This window comes from Lissotriton helveticus, chromosome 8 (assembly GCF_964261635.1).
Source record: "Lissotriton helveticus chromosome 8, aLisHel1.1, whole genome shotgun sequence".
Taxonomy (NCBI): Eukaryota; Metazoa; Chordata; class Amphibia; order Caudata; family Salamandridae; genus Lissotriton; species Lissotriton helveticus.
In genome coordinates this window covers 369337483-369356484 of record NC_136069.1, presented here as the reverse complement: position 1 = coordinate 369356484, position 19002 = coordinate 369337483, and the positions used below count along the sequence as shown (strand labels likewise).

Here is a 19002-nt window from a genome sequence, read left to right as displayed (position 1 = left end):
CGGTCAATTTTACTGTTCCAAGGTCATTCTACCGCAACACTCTCCTTCAACCTACTGAGCTAAAGGGACAGGTGGGTGGGAGTTAAGATTGATAAGGGTGGGAGAGGGAGACGCCTCTGGGCGCATGCCATCGGTCCGGTGGAGCAGAGGAAAGAGAGGCCGGGCTCCCTGCCCCCGGAACCTAAATAGCTCCCCAGCCTCTGCCCCCTGCCCCACCGGAAGTGCATCACTCTTCCCCCGGAAGTACTAAGAGGCCGGTCGCCCCTTGCGGCTGACCGGCCACCGCTGGACTAGATGAGGTAGGGGCGGGGCCGGGGGGCCAGATCCTAAGTGCGCGCTCGTTGATGCTCGCGCTGGGCATTTGTTGTTTTTCCCGCATAGAGAGGTTCCAAAGTGTTTAGTGGGATTTTGTGGGATTCAGTGGTGTTGAGGAGTCTGAGTTCGGTTACAAGGGGTTGGGGGTTGACGTTTTCGTAGATGGTGGCAATTTTGCTGTAGAAGAAGTCGGTTGCTTTGCTCCAGCTCCTGTAGGGGGATTGGGGCGGGCGGCGGGAGTGGTGGGGTGGTTTTGAAGTGGAAATGGACAAAGGAGTGGTTGGAACAGGTGATTTCGGTGGCGTCCGTTTACCTAATTCTGTCGCTGGATGAGAATATTGGGTCAAGAGTGTGTCTGGCAAAGTGCATGGGGTCCGTGACCAGTTGGGAGGGGCCAAGTATTTCCATGCTCTTGAGTAGATCGGTTGGTGTTGTGGTGGTCTTCCAGGGGAACGTTGAGGTCTCTGAAGAAGAGGAAGTCTTTTGAATTGATGGCCAGCGGGGAGATGAAGTCGAAGATGGCTGTGCAGAAGGGTGGGAGGGGGGGGTGGTCCGGGGGTTCTGTAGGTGAGGGTGCCTCTGACTGTTGTTTTGCTGCTGGTGTTGATCTGAAAGTTGAGGTGTTATCTGATGAGGCTCGTGGTGTCAGCGGTGGCTGTGCAGTTGAGTAACTCTTTGTGGATGATGTCTATTCCACCAGCGTGTTTGCTGGTGCAGTCCCAATGAAATATCTTGTCCATTTGGTGTGGTGGTGGCGATGTTGGAAGCTGATGCCAGGTTGATCCATGTTTCGGTGAGGAAGATAGAGTCCACCGTGAGGGAGGTGATGGTGTCCCAAATCTCACTAACATGCTTGTGGGGTGATCAGGTGTTGATCAGTAGACATTGGAGTTGACCTGTTGCTGTGGCGGTGTATGGGGACTCCAAAGCAGAGGGCTTTGTGTTGCAGAGGAAGGGACAGCAACAGCAGAAGAAGGTCCTTGCTATTGGTCGCGGGGAGGCGTGGTTGCAGTTGTTGTTGGTTTGTCTGGGGAATTGTGGGGTGGCAGGGGTCCGGGCACTGGCCGTGGTCCAGGCGCAGACATGGACAGAAGGGCTTGCTTTTGGTACGACTTTAGTGCACCAGCGGCATGCCCGCTGCATGCGTCCGCTGCCCCAGCTCCTGTAGGGGGATTGGGGCGGGCGGCGGGAGTGGTGGGGTGGTTTTGAAGTGGAAATGGACAAAGGAGTGGTTGGAACAGGTGATTTCGGTGGCGTCCGTTTACCTAATTCTGTCGCTGGATGAGAATATTGGGTCAAGAGTGTGTCTGGCAAAGTGCATGGGGTCCGTGACCAGTTGGGAGTGGCCAAGTATTTCCATGCTCTTGAGTAGATCGGTTGGTGTTGTGGTGGTCTTCCAGGGGAACGTTGAGGTCTCTGAAGAAGAGGAAGTCTTTTGAATTGATGGCCAGCGGGGAGATGAAGTCGAAGATGGCTGTGCAGAAGGGTGGGAGGGGGGGGTGGTCCGGGGGTTCTGTAGGTGAGGGTGCCTCTGACTGTTGTTTTGCTGCTGGTGTTGATCTGAAAGTTGAGGTGTTATCTGATGAGGCTCGTGGTGTCAGCGGTGGCTGTGCAGTTGAGGAACTCTTTGTGGATGATGTCTATTCCACCAGCGTGTTTGCTGGTGCAGTCCCAATGAAATATCTTGTCCATTTGGTGTGGTGGCGGCGATGTTGGAAGCTGATGCCAGGTTGATCCATGTTTCGGTGAGGAAGATAGAGTCCACCGTGAGGGAGGTGATGGTGTCCCAAATCTCACTAACATGCTTGTGGGGTGATCAGGTGTTGATCAGTAGACATTGGAGTTGACCTGTTGCTGTGGCGGTGTATGGGGACTCCAAAGCAGAGGGCTTTGTGTTGCAGAGGAAGGGACAGCAACAGCAGAAGAAGGTCCTTGCTATTGATCGCGGGGAGGCGTGGTTGCAGTTGTTGTTGGTTTGTCTGGGGGATTGTGGGGGGGCAGGGGTCCGGGCACTGGCCGTGGTCCAGGCGCAGACATGGACAGAAGGGCCTGCTTTTGGTACGACTTTAGTGCACCAGCGGCATGCCCGCTGCATGCGTCCGCTTGCGTCCGCTTTGTGTTGCAGAGGAAGGGACAGCAACAGCAGAAGAAGGTCCTTGCTATTGATCGCGGGGAGGCGTGGTTGCAGTTGTTGTTGGTTTGTCTGGGGAATTGTGGGGGGGCAGGGGTCCGGGCACTGGCCGTGGTCCAGGCGCAGACATGGACAGAAGGGCTTGCTTTTGGTACGACTTTAGTGCACCAGCGGCATGCCCGCTGCATGCGTCCGCTGCCCAAACCCACTCCGGCCTCCATTAAGTAGGTTTCCTGGGAGGCTCGTAACCTGTCGCCCTAGCCTCCCCAGCCGGGGCCATATTTTACAGCGGAGAGCTTACCGTCTCCCCCCTCAGTGCTGGCCTAGGGAGTACGCAAGGCGGACTCCCGTCAATTCCGTCGGTCAATTTTACTGTTCCAAGGTCATTCTACCGCAACACTCTCCTTCAACCTACTGAGCTAAAGGGACAGGTGGGTGGGAGTTAAGATTGATAAGGGTGGGAGAGGGAGACGCCTCTGGGCGCATGCCATCGGTTATGCAGTAGGGGAGCAGTGGAGACAAAGCGAGTTAGGGTGAGAAAGAGTCAAAGGGGGTATGTGGAAGAAAAATGAGTAAACCTATGGTGAGAAATGAGTAGGGTTAAAGGAGAACTGTGGAGCGTAAGAGCGTTGTCAGTATGAAAAAGTTAAAGGGAATCTTTGGAAGGAAAACAGGTTAAAGGAGACTTGTGGAGAGAAATGAGTTGGGTTAAAGGAGAGCTGTGGAGTGTAAGATTGTTAGCGGGAAGAGAAAGTTAGAAGAAATCTGTAAGCAAAATGGGTTAAAGGAGACCAGTGGAGGGAAATGAGTTGGATTAAAGTAGAGCTGTAGAGAGATAGAGCGTTAGCGGGGAGAAAAATGCTAGATGGAATTTTTGGAAGGAAAAATGGTTAAAGGAGACTTTTGGAGAGAAATTGGGGTTATGGGGAGACCCTGAGTTGGGGGCGCTTGAAGAGAGTAGGGGGGGAATTAACAAGTAGTTTCTCTACTTCTGTGTTTCATAATAGAGAGTGCAGTGGTTGTGTTGTATTGTATTTTTCAGTGTGGCAAGCAGAGTGTATCACAAAGTTGGTATATAATTTTGTCAAGAGTGTATACCTTTTCTTAAATTACTCTTTGTGGCACACCTAAGGGGAAGGCCAAAACCCTATCCTTGGCATTTGTTGTGCTAATCCAGTGATTTTTTTTTTTTACAAAATATTCTTGTTTTTGTTATTGTGTTCACTCGATTATTTGCCTGGTTGACATATTTGATACCGTGGGAGTAAGGTGAAACTGATTTGGCGACTCATTCATTTGGCATATGTTCGACTCCGACCAGTACAATGAATGCGCGGTGATAGTGGACTCCGCGTACCTTCCACTGCTGGTCTTGATGAGTTCCTCACAGACCAGGTTCTGATTTGGCTTGTTTAGCTGTATCATGGTGTATTTGAGGTTGTTTTTACTATTTTCATTGTGTGTGTCTTTTTCTTTGATAACTCTATGAGGTGTAGTGTTTGATGGGTGTAGCCAGAAGTCTTAAAAAGTGATTGTGAGACGTCTGGGCAATTTGGTTTGCATGCCGCCTGTCTTATCGAATGTGATTGAGGTAACGGCACATTGAGGGTGCATTGTGGGGGTGCTGATACCTATATACTGACTGCCCTGGGATATGTACGAATCCAAAAACAGAAACCTTGTTTCAGTCCAAAGGATGACACTGCAAACATGACAAAGAACAACTGTCAACTGCCCTGAGATGGGAAGTCCATTTTGACGAACCTCAACCCAAGATTCTAAAGATGACCTCAGTATCACTATGTATACAACATTACAATGTGCTGGATGTTAAGATAACACATTGGCGTGTGCCTTGCGGAATCAGACGGGGCAACGCGAGATGACCATTAGGAAGAATTTAAATGCACCTTACATGTGTAATGTATGTTAATGTTTCTGAATAAGGATTACAAATGTCCTATATTTTATTGTAGATTCACAGTTCCCGATTGACATTGCAGCTGTGAAGAAAGATCATGATTTCCTGGACAGAGACCATGTAGAACCAGTTTGCAGGTAAACTGAAGCAGTACACTGTTGGCTTACTGGAGTCAACACCTGAATGCTAAAAATGATGTGATATGAAAGACTGAATATCAGAATGCACTGGTGACTTCCGAGGAACCTAAATATTTTACATTCAGAAACTCTCTTGTCGAGATACACTTACACCTTCTCTTCAAGCTCTTCTCCGGGTTTGGTTGTGTCTTGAGCGGCCTGTTGGATGCCTTTCGTGTGAGTGGTGATTTCTAATAAGGTTAATTTGAAGCAGGGGAAGGGGGGCAAGTTAATCGCATTGCATAGCATGAAGGTAAGTCAATGACCATTATAGGATTTGGCTCAGTTGTACCTTCGACTGGGTTGAAAGCCCTTTTCTACTTCTTTGTTCAACCCACACATGTGCCTGCAGGGGTTTAGGAAGGTTTGCAGCTTGGCTGCATTGTGGTAGAGGCAGTTGCTGAGCTATGCCCATTGCTATGGCACTTGATTGCTCACATTGAATTGTGTACTGTTGTCCTGCTGCAATTGTATGACTGTTGCTTCAGATGGGTGGTGCTGCCGCGTCCTTGCCTGTGTGCTTACGAAATGATAGGTGATGGATGCAATATATAGTTTATAAGAGCCGGGGCCATAAGCTGTGTTGCAGGGTTAATTGTACAATGTCCACATGGATTTACATCGGGGTGATGGTTTGATTGTGCTTGCCATAGTGCAGCCATTTGTTTGATTGAGCCAGCTGTGATTAGCAAAGTTTATGTGTGACTTCTGAATGATCACTGTTCTCCAGCTAGGCTGGATGATTCCTCTGATTTCTGACTATGACTTAATTAAGTATTCATCAAATGACTGAAGACGAGTGCTGCATGCTTGTCATTTTTTCTGAACTTTGAAGTTGCAGCGACCACTTAGCAATATCTAAGAAGAGATTTCAGACATTTCCCATCAAAGCAGAACACTAGGTTTCATTGTTTTCCAGTGTGTTGTGTGTTCTTTGGCAGAGGAGGCAAAGATTAGGACTTTGTCTATATGTCATGGTGTGACTAGTTCCTTATGTGTCCATGTCAGCCATCAGAACCTTGTGGAATACATTATGGCGACCATTCCCAAATATATGTGTTTTATCTTGTGCATGATATCATATACTTTTAGCGCCTTCCCTTGCGTGAATTGCACCCTAAGTGACCTTTGGTGGGACGTGTGCATGCACACGTATGCGAATGGACTTTGTTTTAATTCTCTATATACACTGAAGCACAGTTCAGGCGACATCAATGTGATAATTTTATTTGGAATGCACTGTTTGCGCCTGTGCCACTGTATCGTCCCTATAGATTTTTTTTGTATTTGAGTTCTTGGTGTGTATGGTCATGTTTGTGCTCCGCAATGGTGTGAGGTTTGTGGCCATGTATCTGGATAATATATTTTATTTGGTGTGTTTGCATCATTTATTTATTTATTTAGGAGGTGTACAAAGCACGATATTGACTCATAGATAGTCAATTGGTGCAGTAGAAACAGCATGATTGGTAGTAGCAGATGAATATAAGATGTGGAAAACTAGGAAAAGAAGAGGCCGGTCTTTAGATGTTTCCTTTTATTAAAAGGACCAGGGATGTCACAGAGATGGAGTGGAAGTTAGCTCCAGTTTCAAGCACCCTGAGAACAAAAGGTTGCATACCCTACCTCTTGTATTGGTAATTGGCCACTTGGAATAAGAGATATAAGAGTCAGATCGTAGGTTTCGTCTCAGCACATATTTTACAAATTTCTGTGAGTGGAATTTAGGGTTGCGGACAAGAAAGATTTTATGCATAATACGAGAGAATTTAAAAGTGATTTCTTATCCACTAGGAGCCAATGCAGCTAATGATGGTATTCAGACATGTTCTCTCATTTATTCAGTTTAAGCAGTATCCTGGCACCATTATATTGGATTATATGGAAGCAGCAAATGCTAGGAGTGGGAAGTCTGCATTTCCAAAGGCAATACAAGACTGAATAAATGAATTGACAGTAAGAATATGATGGGAAAAGGAGTTGGTGTTCTCTCCCTTTTATTAGCCATGGTTTGATGATCTATGTACTATGCAAGGACTTTGCAACCCATCTGTGTACTCAGCCCAATCAATAGTGTTTCTACACTGGCAAAGTGTATCATAGAAAATTCTGTATTTATTAATTATGCCTTAGGAACTCCAACATATTTTCCTTAGTTTAATTTTCTTTACTTGCCTAAAAAGAGCTTTCAGAAAAAGACAGAACATCTGCGAAACATAATTTACAAGCCCCCACCCCTCTGCTGTCTTTTCTATATGGCCATCTCTGTCACAGGTGCAGACCAGTAGCGGTCGGTGGTGGGACTGCTGTCGGGCGGTGACGTGGGGTGGGGGAGGGGCAGGGTGAGTGTGGTAAACTACGGAATACGGCCAAATGCAGGTAAATAAACCACCGACCGCTACTGGTGTAGACATCTCCGCACATGCTGGTCTGTGTTTTAGTAGTAAATGTGGGAGAGATAGGGTAAGTGTCTGGAAAATTGGGAATACTTACTACTAAATGGAGAGGCTTTAGGGATGGGTAAGGATGGGTTCAGGAAGAAACATGTAAAAACAAACCCATCCACATTAGAGTAAGCCTACTACTATTCACAAATTGCACTTTTATAGGTACTACATCCAAGGAGTTTCTAACACAGTCGTAAATGTACTTTAGTCCAACCTGGGAGTTAGTCCAGCACCACCCATAACCACTCACTGGCATTACAACATACTCCCATAGAAATTAAGGGAGGCAGGGACTAAAAGCAACATCCCCACCGGAAACAGTATTAAAATAAATTAAGTTATTTTAACTTTTAAAATAAAAATATACATTTTGTTCATTTTGAAAAACTATGATTAATAATTGTTAGTTATATGTGTAAAGCTTAAGTTATTTCCATATTTACAGTATAATAAACTTTAAAGCATTTGTTAAATATTTATTATTGTTTAAAACAAATTCTATATAACTTTTATTAAGTGTTAAAGGATACCAAATGTTTTTTTTTATTAATTATTCTTTGGGGATAATATTTTGAGTTTAAATATATTTGAAATACACATTTTAATATTTAATTATTAGAAATGTATTTAAGGTGCTATAAAATGTTATTTGATGAATTGTAGATTTAAAATAACTATATAAGATTACTTTACATTAATATTTTATCATCATTCTTTCAACACACACATTTTTTTATGTTTGATAAACTTTAACACATTTTCCAATACTTACCTATAGGGAGATCTCTGCCTACGTGTGAAAGGCCATGTTATAGGAGGCACCTCCGGGGGTGGCGACATAGAGTCTACACCTAAGAATAGGAATGGTAAATAGGAAAAAAGTGTGAAATTGCAACTTTAATCTCCACATGTAAATTAACCTCTGTGAATTGTGCCCTGGGTGTTTGGTCTGCAATGGATTGTTGGCCTCGGATGCTTCCATTACTGTTCAGAGAATTCAATCAAACAGTCACAGCTTGGCTCAAAGGTGATGATGTGAAGCTTTTCACTGGCTACAATGTAACACAATAATCATATATGCAATAAAAAATAAAATGCCCAACCAGAGTTATTTATTATAAAAGGAACAGCAATTTAATAACACCTTACATATATATGGGTAGTTACAGTTAGGACTACTTTTCATAGAATTTTTTGGGGGAGTGTCCTTATAACTTTGGCACCATTTGCGGAATCCTCTCAACACTTTACAAAAAAAAGTCACAACCACCGCAGCTCCTTCCTGAAAAGATTCAAGGTGAGACATCAAGTGGAGACTGAGAAAACGGGAAGCATGACCACAGCAATCATTTTACAAAATCCTGTATTATCACAATTGGTAGAAAAACAACAAATCATGCTTTAAATACACGTAGTTCTCCATTAAGGATAAGTGCCTTTTATGTATCTATGTAGTCACTTATATAATGCACTGTATCAGCACTTCTTGCACATATCACTCGTGGAGCACCTTGTGTATGTAAAGATTGATTTGTCGTTTTGGTAACAATTGTGATAATACAGAATATTTTGCAATAATTTTTGTTATCAGGCCTGAGTTTATATGAAATTCATGTTCATTCTATGATAATTGACTAAAGGATTTGAATGTTTTGACCTAAACGCATTTTGAGTCCGACAGGACCATTGTTGCATTTACCATACAGTTTGGTGGTAGAAAACTCAAATATGTTCCCTAACCGGGGGTGTGACATGACAAAATATACATTAATTGTGCTTCATTTAGAAAATTCTACTTTCAGTGGGTGTGGTGTTCTAATAGCATTTAAACTGTTCTGCCTCGGGCTATACCAGTCACCAAAGCCCCTCTCCATCGTTATGGGTTTAAGCCAGAGGAAGAGGGCCTTTAAAGTCTGTCATAACTCTCTACAGCAAGCTATAATGATTTATTAAAACTTGCATTCAACATAGCCTTTTCCCTGCAGTTAATCTGAGAGCACAAGAAAAGATGACAGGTCAGATGACTCACACAAGTTAGAACAAACACCTTGTATGAAGTGGCCTAGGGTGGTATGTGTCACAACATGAATTCCAAACTCACCTGACTTATTAGCATAATGCCTATCCAATTTGGTTCTAGTGTCTGTAACTGGGTTAGCCATAACTGGAGATGCAGCAGTATGACTTCTGCCTCACTGTAGTGTCCTTCTTGTCGTAGAGTGCACATGCATTACGGGTAGCCAGGAGATGCACGTACTACCCATAATGAGCTCTTAGGTACAGAAGGGGTTGCACGTCCCAGGGGGCATGAAGGCAGTGAAAGGAAGAGAAAGTAAATGTGACTCCAAGAAACTTCCTGTAGTTTGCATTGTTAGGCCTTCTTGTAGGCACACAGAAGCAAATAGAAGGTTGATTAGGGGCTAAGAACACCCCTGTGATTAAGCCAATGAACAAAAAAAGTTGTGTTCAATTTCGGATAAGGACATAAAATAGGCTCAGACATTAATATAAAAATGCCCCCCATTAGCTAATCAGATAGCTAAGAAAGAGACCCATATTCTGCAAATTCGGACAGTTTTGAAATTAATTAGGTGTTTTGACAGACTACACACATTTATGGTTGATGCAGGCAATGTTTGTGGTAATATCAGGAAAATAAACAGTACAAAAACAGCAAACCAAGGCAATGTTGCAGACTCACGAACAGCCAAAAAAACGGTCTATACGCTGACCTGTCAGACCAGCCTTTCTGGCACTGCCAGATTGCCACATGGGATAGCCCGATCCTGGAAGTAATATCACTTACACTACCATTGGCATTTAGTTGACTAGAAGCCAATGGACATTGACATTGGGACTTTGCAGTATGGGTCTCTGGTGCATGTTCCATGTCTACCTCCTAATCTCAGCAAGGCACATTTTATAATCTCTTATGCGGGTTACATTTCTTTGCAATGACTGCGGTCATCGTTTTGAACCGAAGAAATGAACCGAAGAGAGTATTGCACTGCATAAAACAAGAAATTACATAGTAGATCTGCAAATGCTTTTCTGTGCCTTAATGTGAGTATTACATGCACATTACTTTTACATAAAGGAAAACAAATAAAAATTCCAAACTTTCCTCAAGCCACTGCTAAAAAAGAACACAATGTTCCTTCCCTAAATAATTTTTACTACAGACGAGGCACTAAAATAGATTCTTCGGTGATGTTGTGGTCTCCCTGCTATGCATACCACTGCACTGCATTCTTTTCATTTTCAGGCAGAAAGCGTTTGCAGAAACTGAAACAGCCGAAGCGATTAATCAGCTGTCTGTGTTTAAAATACATATTCTCGAATAAAAGGAGTATTAAGACTGCCCAAGATTAGTGAAATGCATTTGCAAAAGGAACTGTACTGACAAATTGCAAAAACAGTAACAGAAGCTTACAGACGGTCTTCTCCCTTTCCTTAAGGATACTGGCAAGGGATATGTATGTATGTATGTGTATATATACATATATATATATATATATATATATATATATATATATATATATTGCCGTAGCAAAAAGTTTCTTCACTCAAGGAGACGCCGCACACCACTTCAAATTACGCTTAGTTTCTTTATTCTCCTGTAGGTTTTCCCCACCTACGCGTTTTGGACTTTACCAGTCTCTGGTCACGGTGTCCAAACGTTAGTCCTTTCTTTATGTTGCATATTTATACTGTTTCTACCACTCAGCACATTATGAAGCATTGTGGGAACAGTAGGCAAAAGTAAAATTTGCTATTATTACTAGCATTATCTCTGTGATAGTTGGCCGGTGATTGGCGCTTTACGATTATTTAGGATAATCACCAGTGGGAGTTACCAATGGTCTGTGCATGTATTAACGTTGAGTACGTCAATAACCAATTAACGCTTTTGCGTTTGACATTGGATTTATGCTATGACAGTCACGACTGAGTGTCATTATGTTAATTGAGGCTGAGTGCCTTGGTTATTCTATCCCAAAAATATGCGTCAATCTCACAGCCCTCACGCACAAAGACAATCAAGAGATTTTTACTTATTTAAAAATATTTGCTTGCCATCACATGTATCATAATAGTTCATATATAGGCCAGATCAAAAAGCCATATTCTTTTACCCATTATTATTCAAATATTGTCTTAAGTTGATACAGCAGTGTGTTTTTACTTTTGTCCCACAGTCATTTAATATCAGGATTGTTAGTGTTCAAAGATGTACATGCATCTCCTCATCCCCGTTCAGTCCCATCGGGGTTCTGGTTCGGAATCTGATTATTAATTTTGATTCGAGACATCTTAGTTTACTGGTGCGATCGCCGCCTCTTTCATTTTCATTTATCATTGCAATGCCAGCATATTTGACATCCTTCCAGGTTTTACCAGGGTGAGTTTTTAGATGTTTGGCAATTGCATAGCTGTAATCATTGTTTTGAATTGATCTTATATGTTCGAGGATTCTCTTTTTAAGTGGACAGGTGGTTGAGACGATATATTTCTTTCCACAGAAGCATTGTAGTTGATAAACCACAAATTGTGACTCACATGTTATTTTTTCTTTGATCTCAAAATTTCGTCCTTTAGAGTCTTTTAGATTTTTAAGATTTTGACCGATTGTACAAGCCTTGCATGATTGGCATTTAGCAAAGCCTAACTGTTGTTTGTCTAGCCATGTAACTGGTTTGATTATTTTGAAATGACTGTTGACCAGGGTGTCCTGTATTGATGGCGCTTTGCGAAAAGTTATTAATGGTCTTTCTCCAATTAGGGAGCCAATTTCTGTGTCTTTTTTTAACACACTCCAGTACTTTGTCAAGATTTGCCGTATCTTAAAGCTTTCTTTGGAATAAGTTAGAATCATTCGTGGTTTGTCATTGTCTGTTTCTGATTTTATCTTCCTGGATATGAGCGTTTCAGCTCTCGTTTTCAATCTGGCTCTTTGTTCACCTTTCACGATGTCTGAATGTTTGTATCCACGGGCGGTGAAACGATCTTTAGTTTCTTTGAATTTGATTTCCATCTCTTCTTCTTCTGAACAATTCCGTCTCATGCGCAAAACTTCTCCATATGGAATACTTTGCTTAAGTGATGTTGGATGAAAGCTGGTACCATACAAGTCCGAAACGCGTAGGTGGGGAAAACCTACAGGAGAATAAAGAAACTAAGCATAATTTGAAGTGGTGTGCGGCGTCTTCTTGAGTGAAGAAACTTTTTGCTACAGCAATTACTAGCGAGGTTGTCCCGATCTTCGCCGCCAGCACCGGCCAGAAGCTGCTCCCCCTGCTTGGGACACTTGCTCGTATATATATATATATATATATATATATTGCACACACAGAGTTAGCGTGCTTAAGCCTCTTTGACGGCGGGCTCACGACGGGGTACGCCAGCCCCTAATATTCCACACACTCCTGGTCGCGCTTCATTTGTGACAAACCAGAGTCGGAGCCCAATTGCATTACGATGCTGTCAGTTTATTTGGCAGAGCAAACCCAATGTATAGATATATATATATATACATATATATATATATATGTATATATATATATATATAGATAGATAGATAGATAGATAGATAGATAGATATATTACCTACTGGCGATAGCCAGTAGGTATATATAGTTAGGATTGTTTTCCATAGGGAAATCGCAACATTCTATTGGGAATAACTTTGGCGCCGGTTGAGGAATCTTCCTGAAAGTTTCCTTAACTTTGCCTCACGGCGCTCCGGTCCTTCCCTGAAAGTTTGGGGGGGATTCGTCAAGCGGGGACCGAGATAAAAGGGGGGTCCCAAAACGTGTTTTCCCCATTTTAATTTCCATAGGGCGGTTGGACTCACTTTTAGCCCGAACGGCTGAATGGTTTTCCACCAAACTTGGCAAAATTGTAGGGACTGGTAGCCCGATGTGCCTTTGCTATGTCTCAAGATATGTGCTCCAGTGGTTTTTACGAAAATTAACTTTGAAAAAATATATATTGGGCTACATTGGGCTATATATATGTTAGAGCCCAAATGTAGCCCAATGTAGCCCAATGTAGCGCAATGTAGCCCAATGTAGCCCAAAGATGGCCACCAGAGACAAAAAAAAACAAATGTAGCCCAAATATCAGCCAGATGTAGCCCAACTATAGCCCAATGACAGAATGTCCCAGAGTGTTCTAAAGAACAACTAGAGCGCTAACAGTCTTACTTATGACAAAAGTATGGCACACCTGAAGTCATCTTGATTGGAATAAAGTGTTAACACTTAAAACATTTAATTTGCAAAGGAACAAAATGAGGGGGTTCATTTTGCCATAGAAATTATGATTAGTGCTGAAGAAAGAAAAATTAGGGCACATTTTGAGTGACTTCTCAAATCCTCTTATATTTCATTTAAAAAATTCTGATATGCAGTCTCCCAAGATGGCCACCAGAGACAAAAGAGCCTGTGCTTAAAAACTCCGTTAGCAAAGCACGCATTTGAGATTTAAAAAACGTTTTAATATATAAAAACGTTATCCGCTAATAGAATTAGCATTTAAAAAACCTTGCGAATTTAATGAAAAAACCATAGGTTTCAGGCCTTATATAGTTAGGAATTCGCATTTAAAAAACCTTGCGAATTCACTGAAAAAACCATAGGTTTTAGGCCTTATATAGTTAGGAATTAGCATTTAAAAAACCTTTGAAATTCACTGAAAAAACATAGGTTTCAGGCCTTATATAGTTAGGAATTAGCATTTAAAAAAACCTTGCAAATTCACTGGAAAAACCATAGGTTTCAGGCCTTATATAGTTAGGAATTAGCATTTAAAAAACCTTTGAAATTCACTGAAAAAACCATAGGTTTCAGGCCTTATATAGTTAGGAATTAGCATTTAAAAAAACCTTGCAAATTCACTGAAAAAACCATAGGTTTCAGGAGTTATATAGTTAGGAATTAGCTTTTAAAAAACCTTTGAAATTCACTCAAAAAACTATAAGTTTTAGTGGTGTTATAGTTAGCTGGACATTTTACTCATACAAAATCATTGAAATTGCTCCTATGTAGTTAGTTGTACTAACTATATTTCGCGCACCCGCAATCCACTGCTGATGATATCACATATTAGATCATTCATGACATGGTCAGTGACATCACTGATGACATCTCAAATGACATCACTGATGACATCACTGATGACATCATCCACGTGACAATCACATACACCTTTTCATACACTATTACATTTTTTCATCACTCTTTGTAAAATACAGAGTATCATATTTAAATCCATTGTCACAGCAATACAAGTATCTAAAAATCCACTCAGTGATTCATAGATGTATACACACATCTAATCACTTACCTATGGATTCACTCATACATGCTGTCAATGAACAATAGAACACTATCAAAAATACTTATACATCTATATCGACATTAAACAACAGCACGCATCCTATTCACATATGAAGTCATCCTACTCCCTTATGCAAACAATGGATCATACTTACATATTTACTTAGCAAAACACTTATACAAACACCACTTCTTCTATTCATTTAGATAGTAAGTCATACCTAGTGAATTATAAAATCATTATTACAAGTATACAGTTATCCATACAGTCACTCACACAATCATTGTGTCTTATGTATACTTATTTATATACAACAACTGACACATATACTGCCTTTTATTTTTCTAGTTTGTTGGACTTGTACCATTGAGAAATATATTTGCTTATCACCACACCCATAAAGATATTCACTTACCCAAACAACTGTTAGAACATGTAGTTTTAACTTCATATATCTACTGAATCAACTATTCACACATCTTTGGACAGTCACACCCCCCCACTCAACCACACACACTTTCACACTCCCATACAAATACTCAGTTAACTAATCAATAACTAATATAGACTTTCACATAGCTAGTAACCAACTGTAGAATCAGTTTACACAACAACTGACAAAGTGATACAGATATTCACACAGTTTAGTCACTATCCACTATATTTAGTGAGACATTATAAATTGGTCAAGTAAACAGTCAATTACACTGCTACTAAATCCTCCATCCAAATATTTATTTATATATATCCACTTATTCTTCAATGCAAATTGCTATATATATAATGCATATTTAAATAACGAAGCAAACCACATTCACTGGATGATGTCATCAGTGATGTCATCAGTGATGTCATTTGAGATGTCATCAGTGATGTCACTGACCATGTCATGAATGATCTAATATGTGACATCATCAGCAGTGGATTGCGGGTGCGCGAAATATAGTTAGTACAACTAACTATATAAGGAGCAATTTCAATGGTTTTGTATGAGTAAAATGTCCAGCTAACTATAACACCACTAAAACTTATAGTTTTTGAGTGAATTTCAAAGGTTTTTTAAAAACTAATTCCTAACTATATAACTCCTGAAACCTATGGTTTTTTCAGTGAATATATATATATATACATATATATATATATTGTTCGTTATAGGCTTGGGCGGCAGGTAAGAGCCTATAATAAAGGAGAGGACTTTTAACTACCAATATAGCGCGAGGCAGAATCGATGTAATGCCGTCACATGGTTTGCATGGGATTACACTTAATTGGTATGAAGTGATGACAAAAGAGAAGCATTGACATCATTTTTTACTCATTCACTATTAGCTGTATCTCCTGTTTCAAATGAAGTTACACCATGTTGCAGTCCATCTCTTACATGGGTAGTACACACGTTAGTGGGCCTGACCCCAGTAATGCAGATATGAATAAGGGTTTCAGCTGGAGAGAGGGATGTGCTTTTCTAAAGTCCATGGGCCTGGATTGGAAGTGGAAATGATTCTTCGTTCATTCTTTCCCATTTCTGGCTGTAGTGTGATGGCATACTTTCACATCATTTGTATGTGTTAGCACATTAAAATCAATCAACACACGTGACATTTATATGCTACAACAAGTTAACACCGACATGCACGAATCTGAACCATCGAACCACAACCGCATATATAATCAATAAAGAAGCACTTCCTCTTGTAGGAAAGCACTTTCTCTTATAAGCCAGACCTATTGGTTTTGCCATTGCTTGTTTATATAGTTTGTAATGCTGCAGCTTTGTTGTTCATATGTGCTATAAATTGCAGGTATTACTATTAACTAATTTGATGGTGCTCAATGTTGTGGAGTAACTGACTCCTTTTAATTTAAATATTCTATTTGCCCCCCCCTTATGCCAGCCGAACACTACTAGACCGGCTAAATTAGTTGCCACTTTTCTGTTATGAAGGAACAAGAGAACATCTCACCCACTAAGTGCGCTGGAGTGGTACCCCTGAGTTGTGTAGACACTCCTCAGTCTTGACAAATTTACTGAAAGCAAAATCACCAGGCTGGCTTATTTGAGTGTTCCAGACCGAGGCTGAAGTGTTCTCTTCCTTGGCAGTTGGGGAGCAGATACCATTAACTTGCCTGGAAAGAAAGGAGTGTTTTCACTTATGCTTTGCACAAGTATAGTGAATGCAAATGCACAAATTAAAGCCTGCCTAAAATTGACTTTTCTTTGCATTCCTATTAATATACTGAGTGCGTGCAAGGTATGTTCCACAAATTGTGCTTGTGTGCTCCTGTACTAAAAGGCCAGCAATGGCTGCAACCAGAAGTCGCTATGGACGGGCTCAGTAGAAGCTAAAAGCATCTCTAACAAATGTTTTAATGCAAATATTATGATGCAGTGAACAAACCAAACATCTACAAGAATGTGACCAGAACTTTAAGCACGTAACATAACATAGCAATGGCAAAATGTGCAATACAAATGCAGATTTCATAATGGACAGGCAGTTTGCAGGTATGCACCTCCATATTTATTTTAAATGAGACCTAACCAATTATTTCATAGCACAATTTTCAAAATATAGTCACTACTAGGCTTGAGCCTAAATGTAGGACTGCAGCCAGAATGTGACCTGGTTGACCTTTGTAACCTATTTTTTAATTACGTTTTGAATAGGGGTGGGTGAAATATTCTGTTCCACCAGTGAGATTTTCGGAATTTTAGCGACTCTGCATTACTCTTGTATCGCAGAGTCCCCCCAAAACTCCGCTAAACACCGTGTAGCGGAATTTTTTCTTGTCCACAGCTCCAAAATGGTATGTTGGCAAGCGAGATTTGGCATCCCCTAGCAAAATTTCCAGTCACTATGAGAACAACTGGTGAGATTTTTCTAATGCAGGCAGTCTCGGATGGTCACAACCACTTGCAGTCAGAAAGTTGCATCTCGAGTAGAAAATCTACTCTAGCAGAAGGAAAATCAGTTCGAGTAACTGCGCCGAGTGGTGCCGTTTGCGCTGATTTTTTCAGCACAGAGCACACTCTTTGTGCTAAATCACCACACGAGCAGCGCGACATGTCTATTTCCACCCACTGGCGGAACTCCAAGGAATTGCTCAGAGTTTTTATGAAATCCACAGAATTCCACTGGGTCAAATTCTGCGAGTTACGCCCAACCTTAGTTTTAAAATGTATCCTTTATATTTCCCGAAAAATTCTGTGTCCTTCAGAAATGTCAGAACAAGAAAACATTCAGAAACTTACCTTAAATACCATACCGAGATGAACGTCAATTGACCAGAATGCCAGGAGTAGCAGAATTAGCACAACACCTCCTTTAATCCCAATAACATCACAAGTTTGACTCTTTGTATTCTTTGGTTACTGCTAATGGAGAAAAAACAAGGGCATGTAGTGCAAACCGTTGAATGTTCATAGGTCTGTCACAGGCCATTTACGTCCTGTTCCTACCTCTGTTTTCATGGCTCCTGAGACCTGGAGCAGCATGCGCAGTGGAAGTGCTAGTCTGGGGAGTAAGTAGTCTTATTTATAGAGTTTTATATAGCGCGAACTACGACCCGAGATGTCGGGTATGAGAGCACTTTACATGAGCACCAGTTCCGTTACCTGCGCACCCTACATTTTGTAAGGCACAGGGAGATTAAGTGATTTGCCCAGAGTTCCAGGATGTTGGGCATTGTTGCCGAGACTACAAAGTGTATGCTAGATTTTAGCCCCAAACAATGTAAGTATTCTATCCTGTCATCCTTGGAGCATCACCTTTGCCTTCGATGACAGAGACCCTCCCGTGAACTTCCTAAGCCCTTTGTAGGCCCACCTGCCTCCCTTGCTGCACCTGTAGCCAGATGTGCAAGTATATGCCTGCACTCACCTCAGGCGGCCACCTCCGTTTGCCCCACACCTTGCTCCTGCCTTGCTGCCAAGCAAAGTAGCGCCCCAGCTACTAACCCTGAGCTTGTGCAAGTGGACATCCAGACTATACCAGGCCCCTGATGCTATAAGAGTGGCTTGCGCAACAGGCAATAGAAATTCAACACATAATAAGTTGATCAATGCCTGTAGGTGTGGTCATCTCTAAAATAGACAGCGCCCATTTCATGCAGGGCAGAATTAGGTTATTCTGTACAAGACCATCCAACACTTAGGACTTAATGCACATATAATTACCAGCAATAAGTGTAGGTTAATGCACAGTGAAGTCATGGTGTTTTTATCCTACAAGTGCTCATCATGGGTACTGTAATAGGTTCCTAGACACCAAGCTTGGAGGAGGGACTACAACCCAGTGAAAAAACAGATACAGAGAGGCCATAAAAATATACCAAACAGAAATCAAAAAAGCCCAGGCACAACACTATGATGAAAAAATCAACCTAGCATCTAACGCTCCTAGGGAAATCGCCAGAATTGCAAACAAATTATCTACATGTCCCCAGCAAGAAATACCCTCAGAACTAGCGCCACTGCGTTGTAAGGAACTGGCAGAATTCTTTAACACCAAAATCCTTAACATCTATAATTCCTTCACCCAACCGCAACAAATGGAAAACATAGACACCAAAATGCATAGCAACACGAACAAAGCTAACACCCAGAGCAACCTCCCAGCACTTAATATGTCCACCCTATCCACCCTCTTCATGAAAGTGAAATCTGGA

General features: G+C 41.5%; 1 protein-coding gene across 4 annotated transcripts in view; it reads left to right on the top strand.

Annotated features, from left to right (window-relative positions):
• Nucleotides 1-19002, top strand: part of STARD13 (StAR related lipid transfer domain containing 13) — a 987444-nt gene that overhangs the window by 922512 nt on the left and 45930 nt on the right. For all 4 annotated transcript variants that reach the window (XM_078657165.1, XM_078657167.1, XM_078657166.1 and 1 more), the window contains one exon: nt 4423-4504. In XM_078657165.1, coding sequence (XP_078513291.1) covers nt 4423-4504 — 82 coding nt within the window. The remainder of the gene's footprint in view (nt 1-4422; nt 4505-19002) is intronic.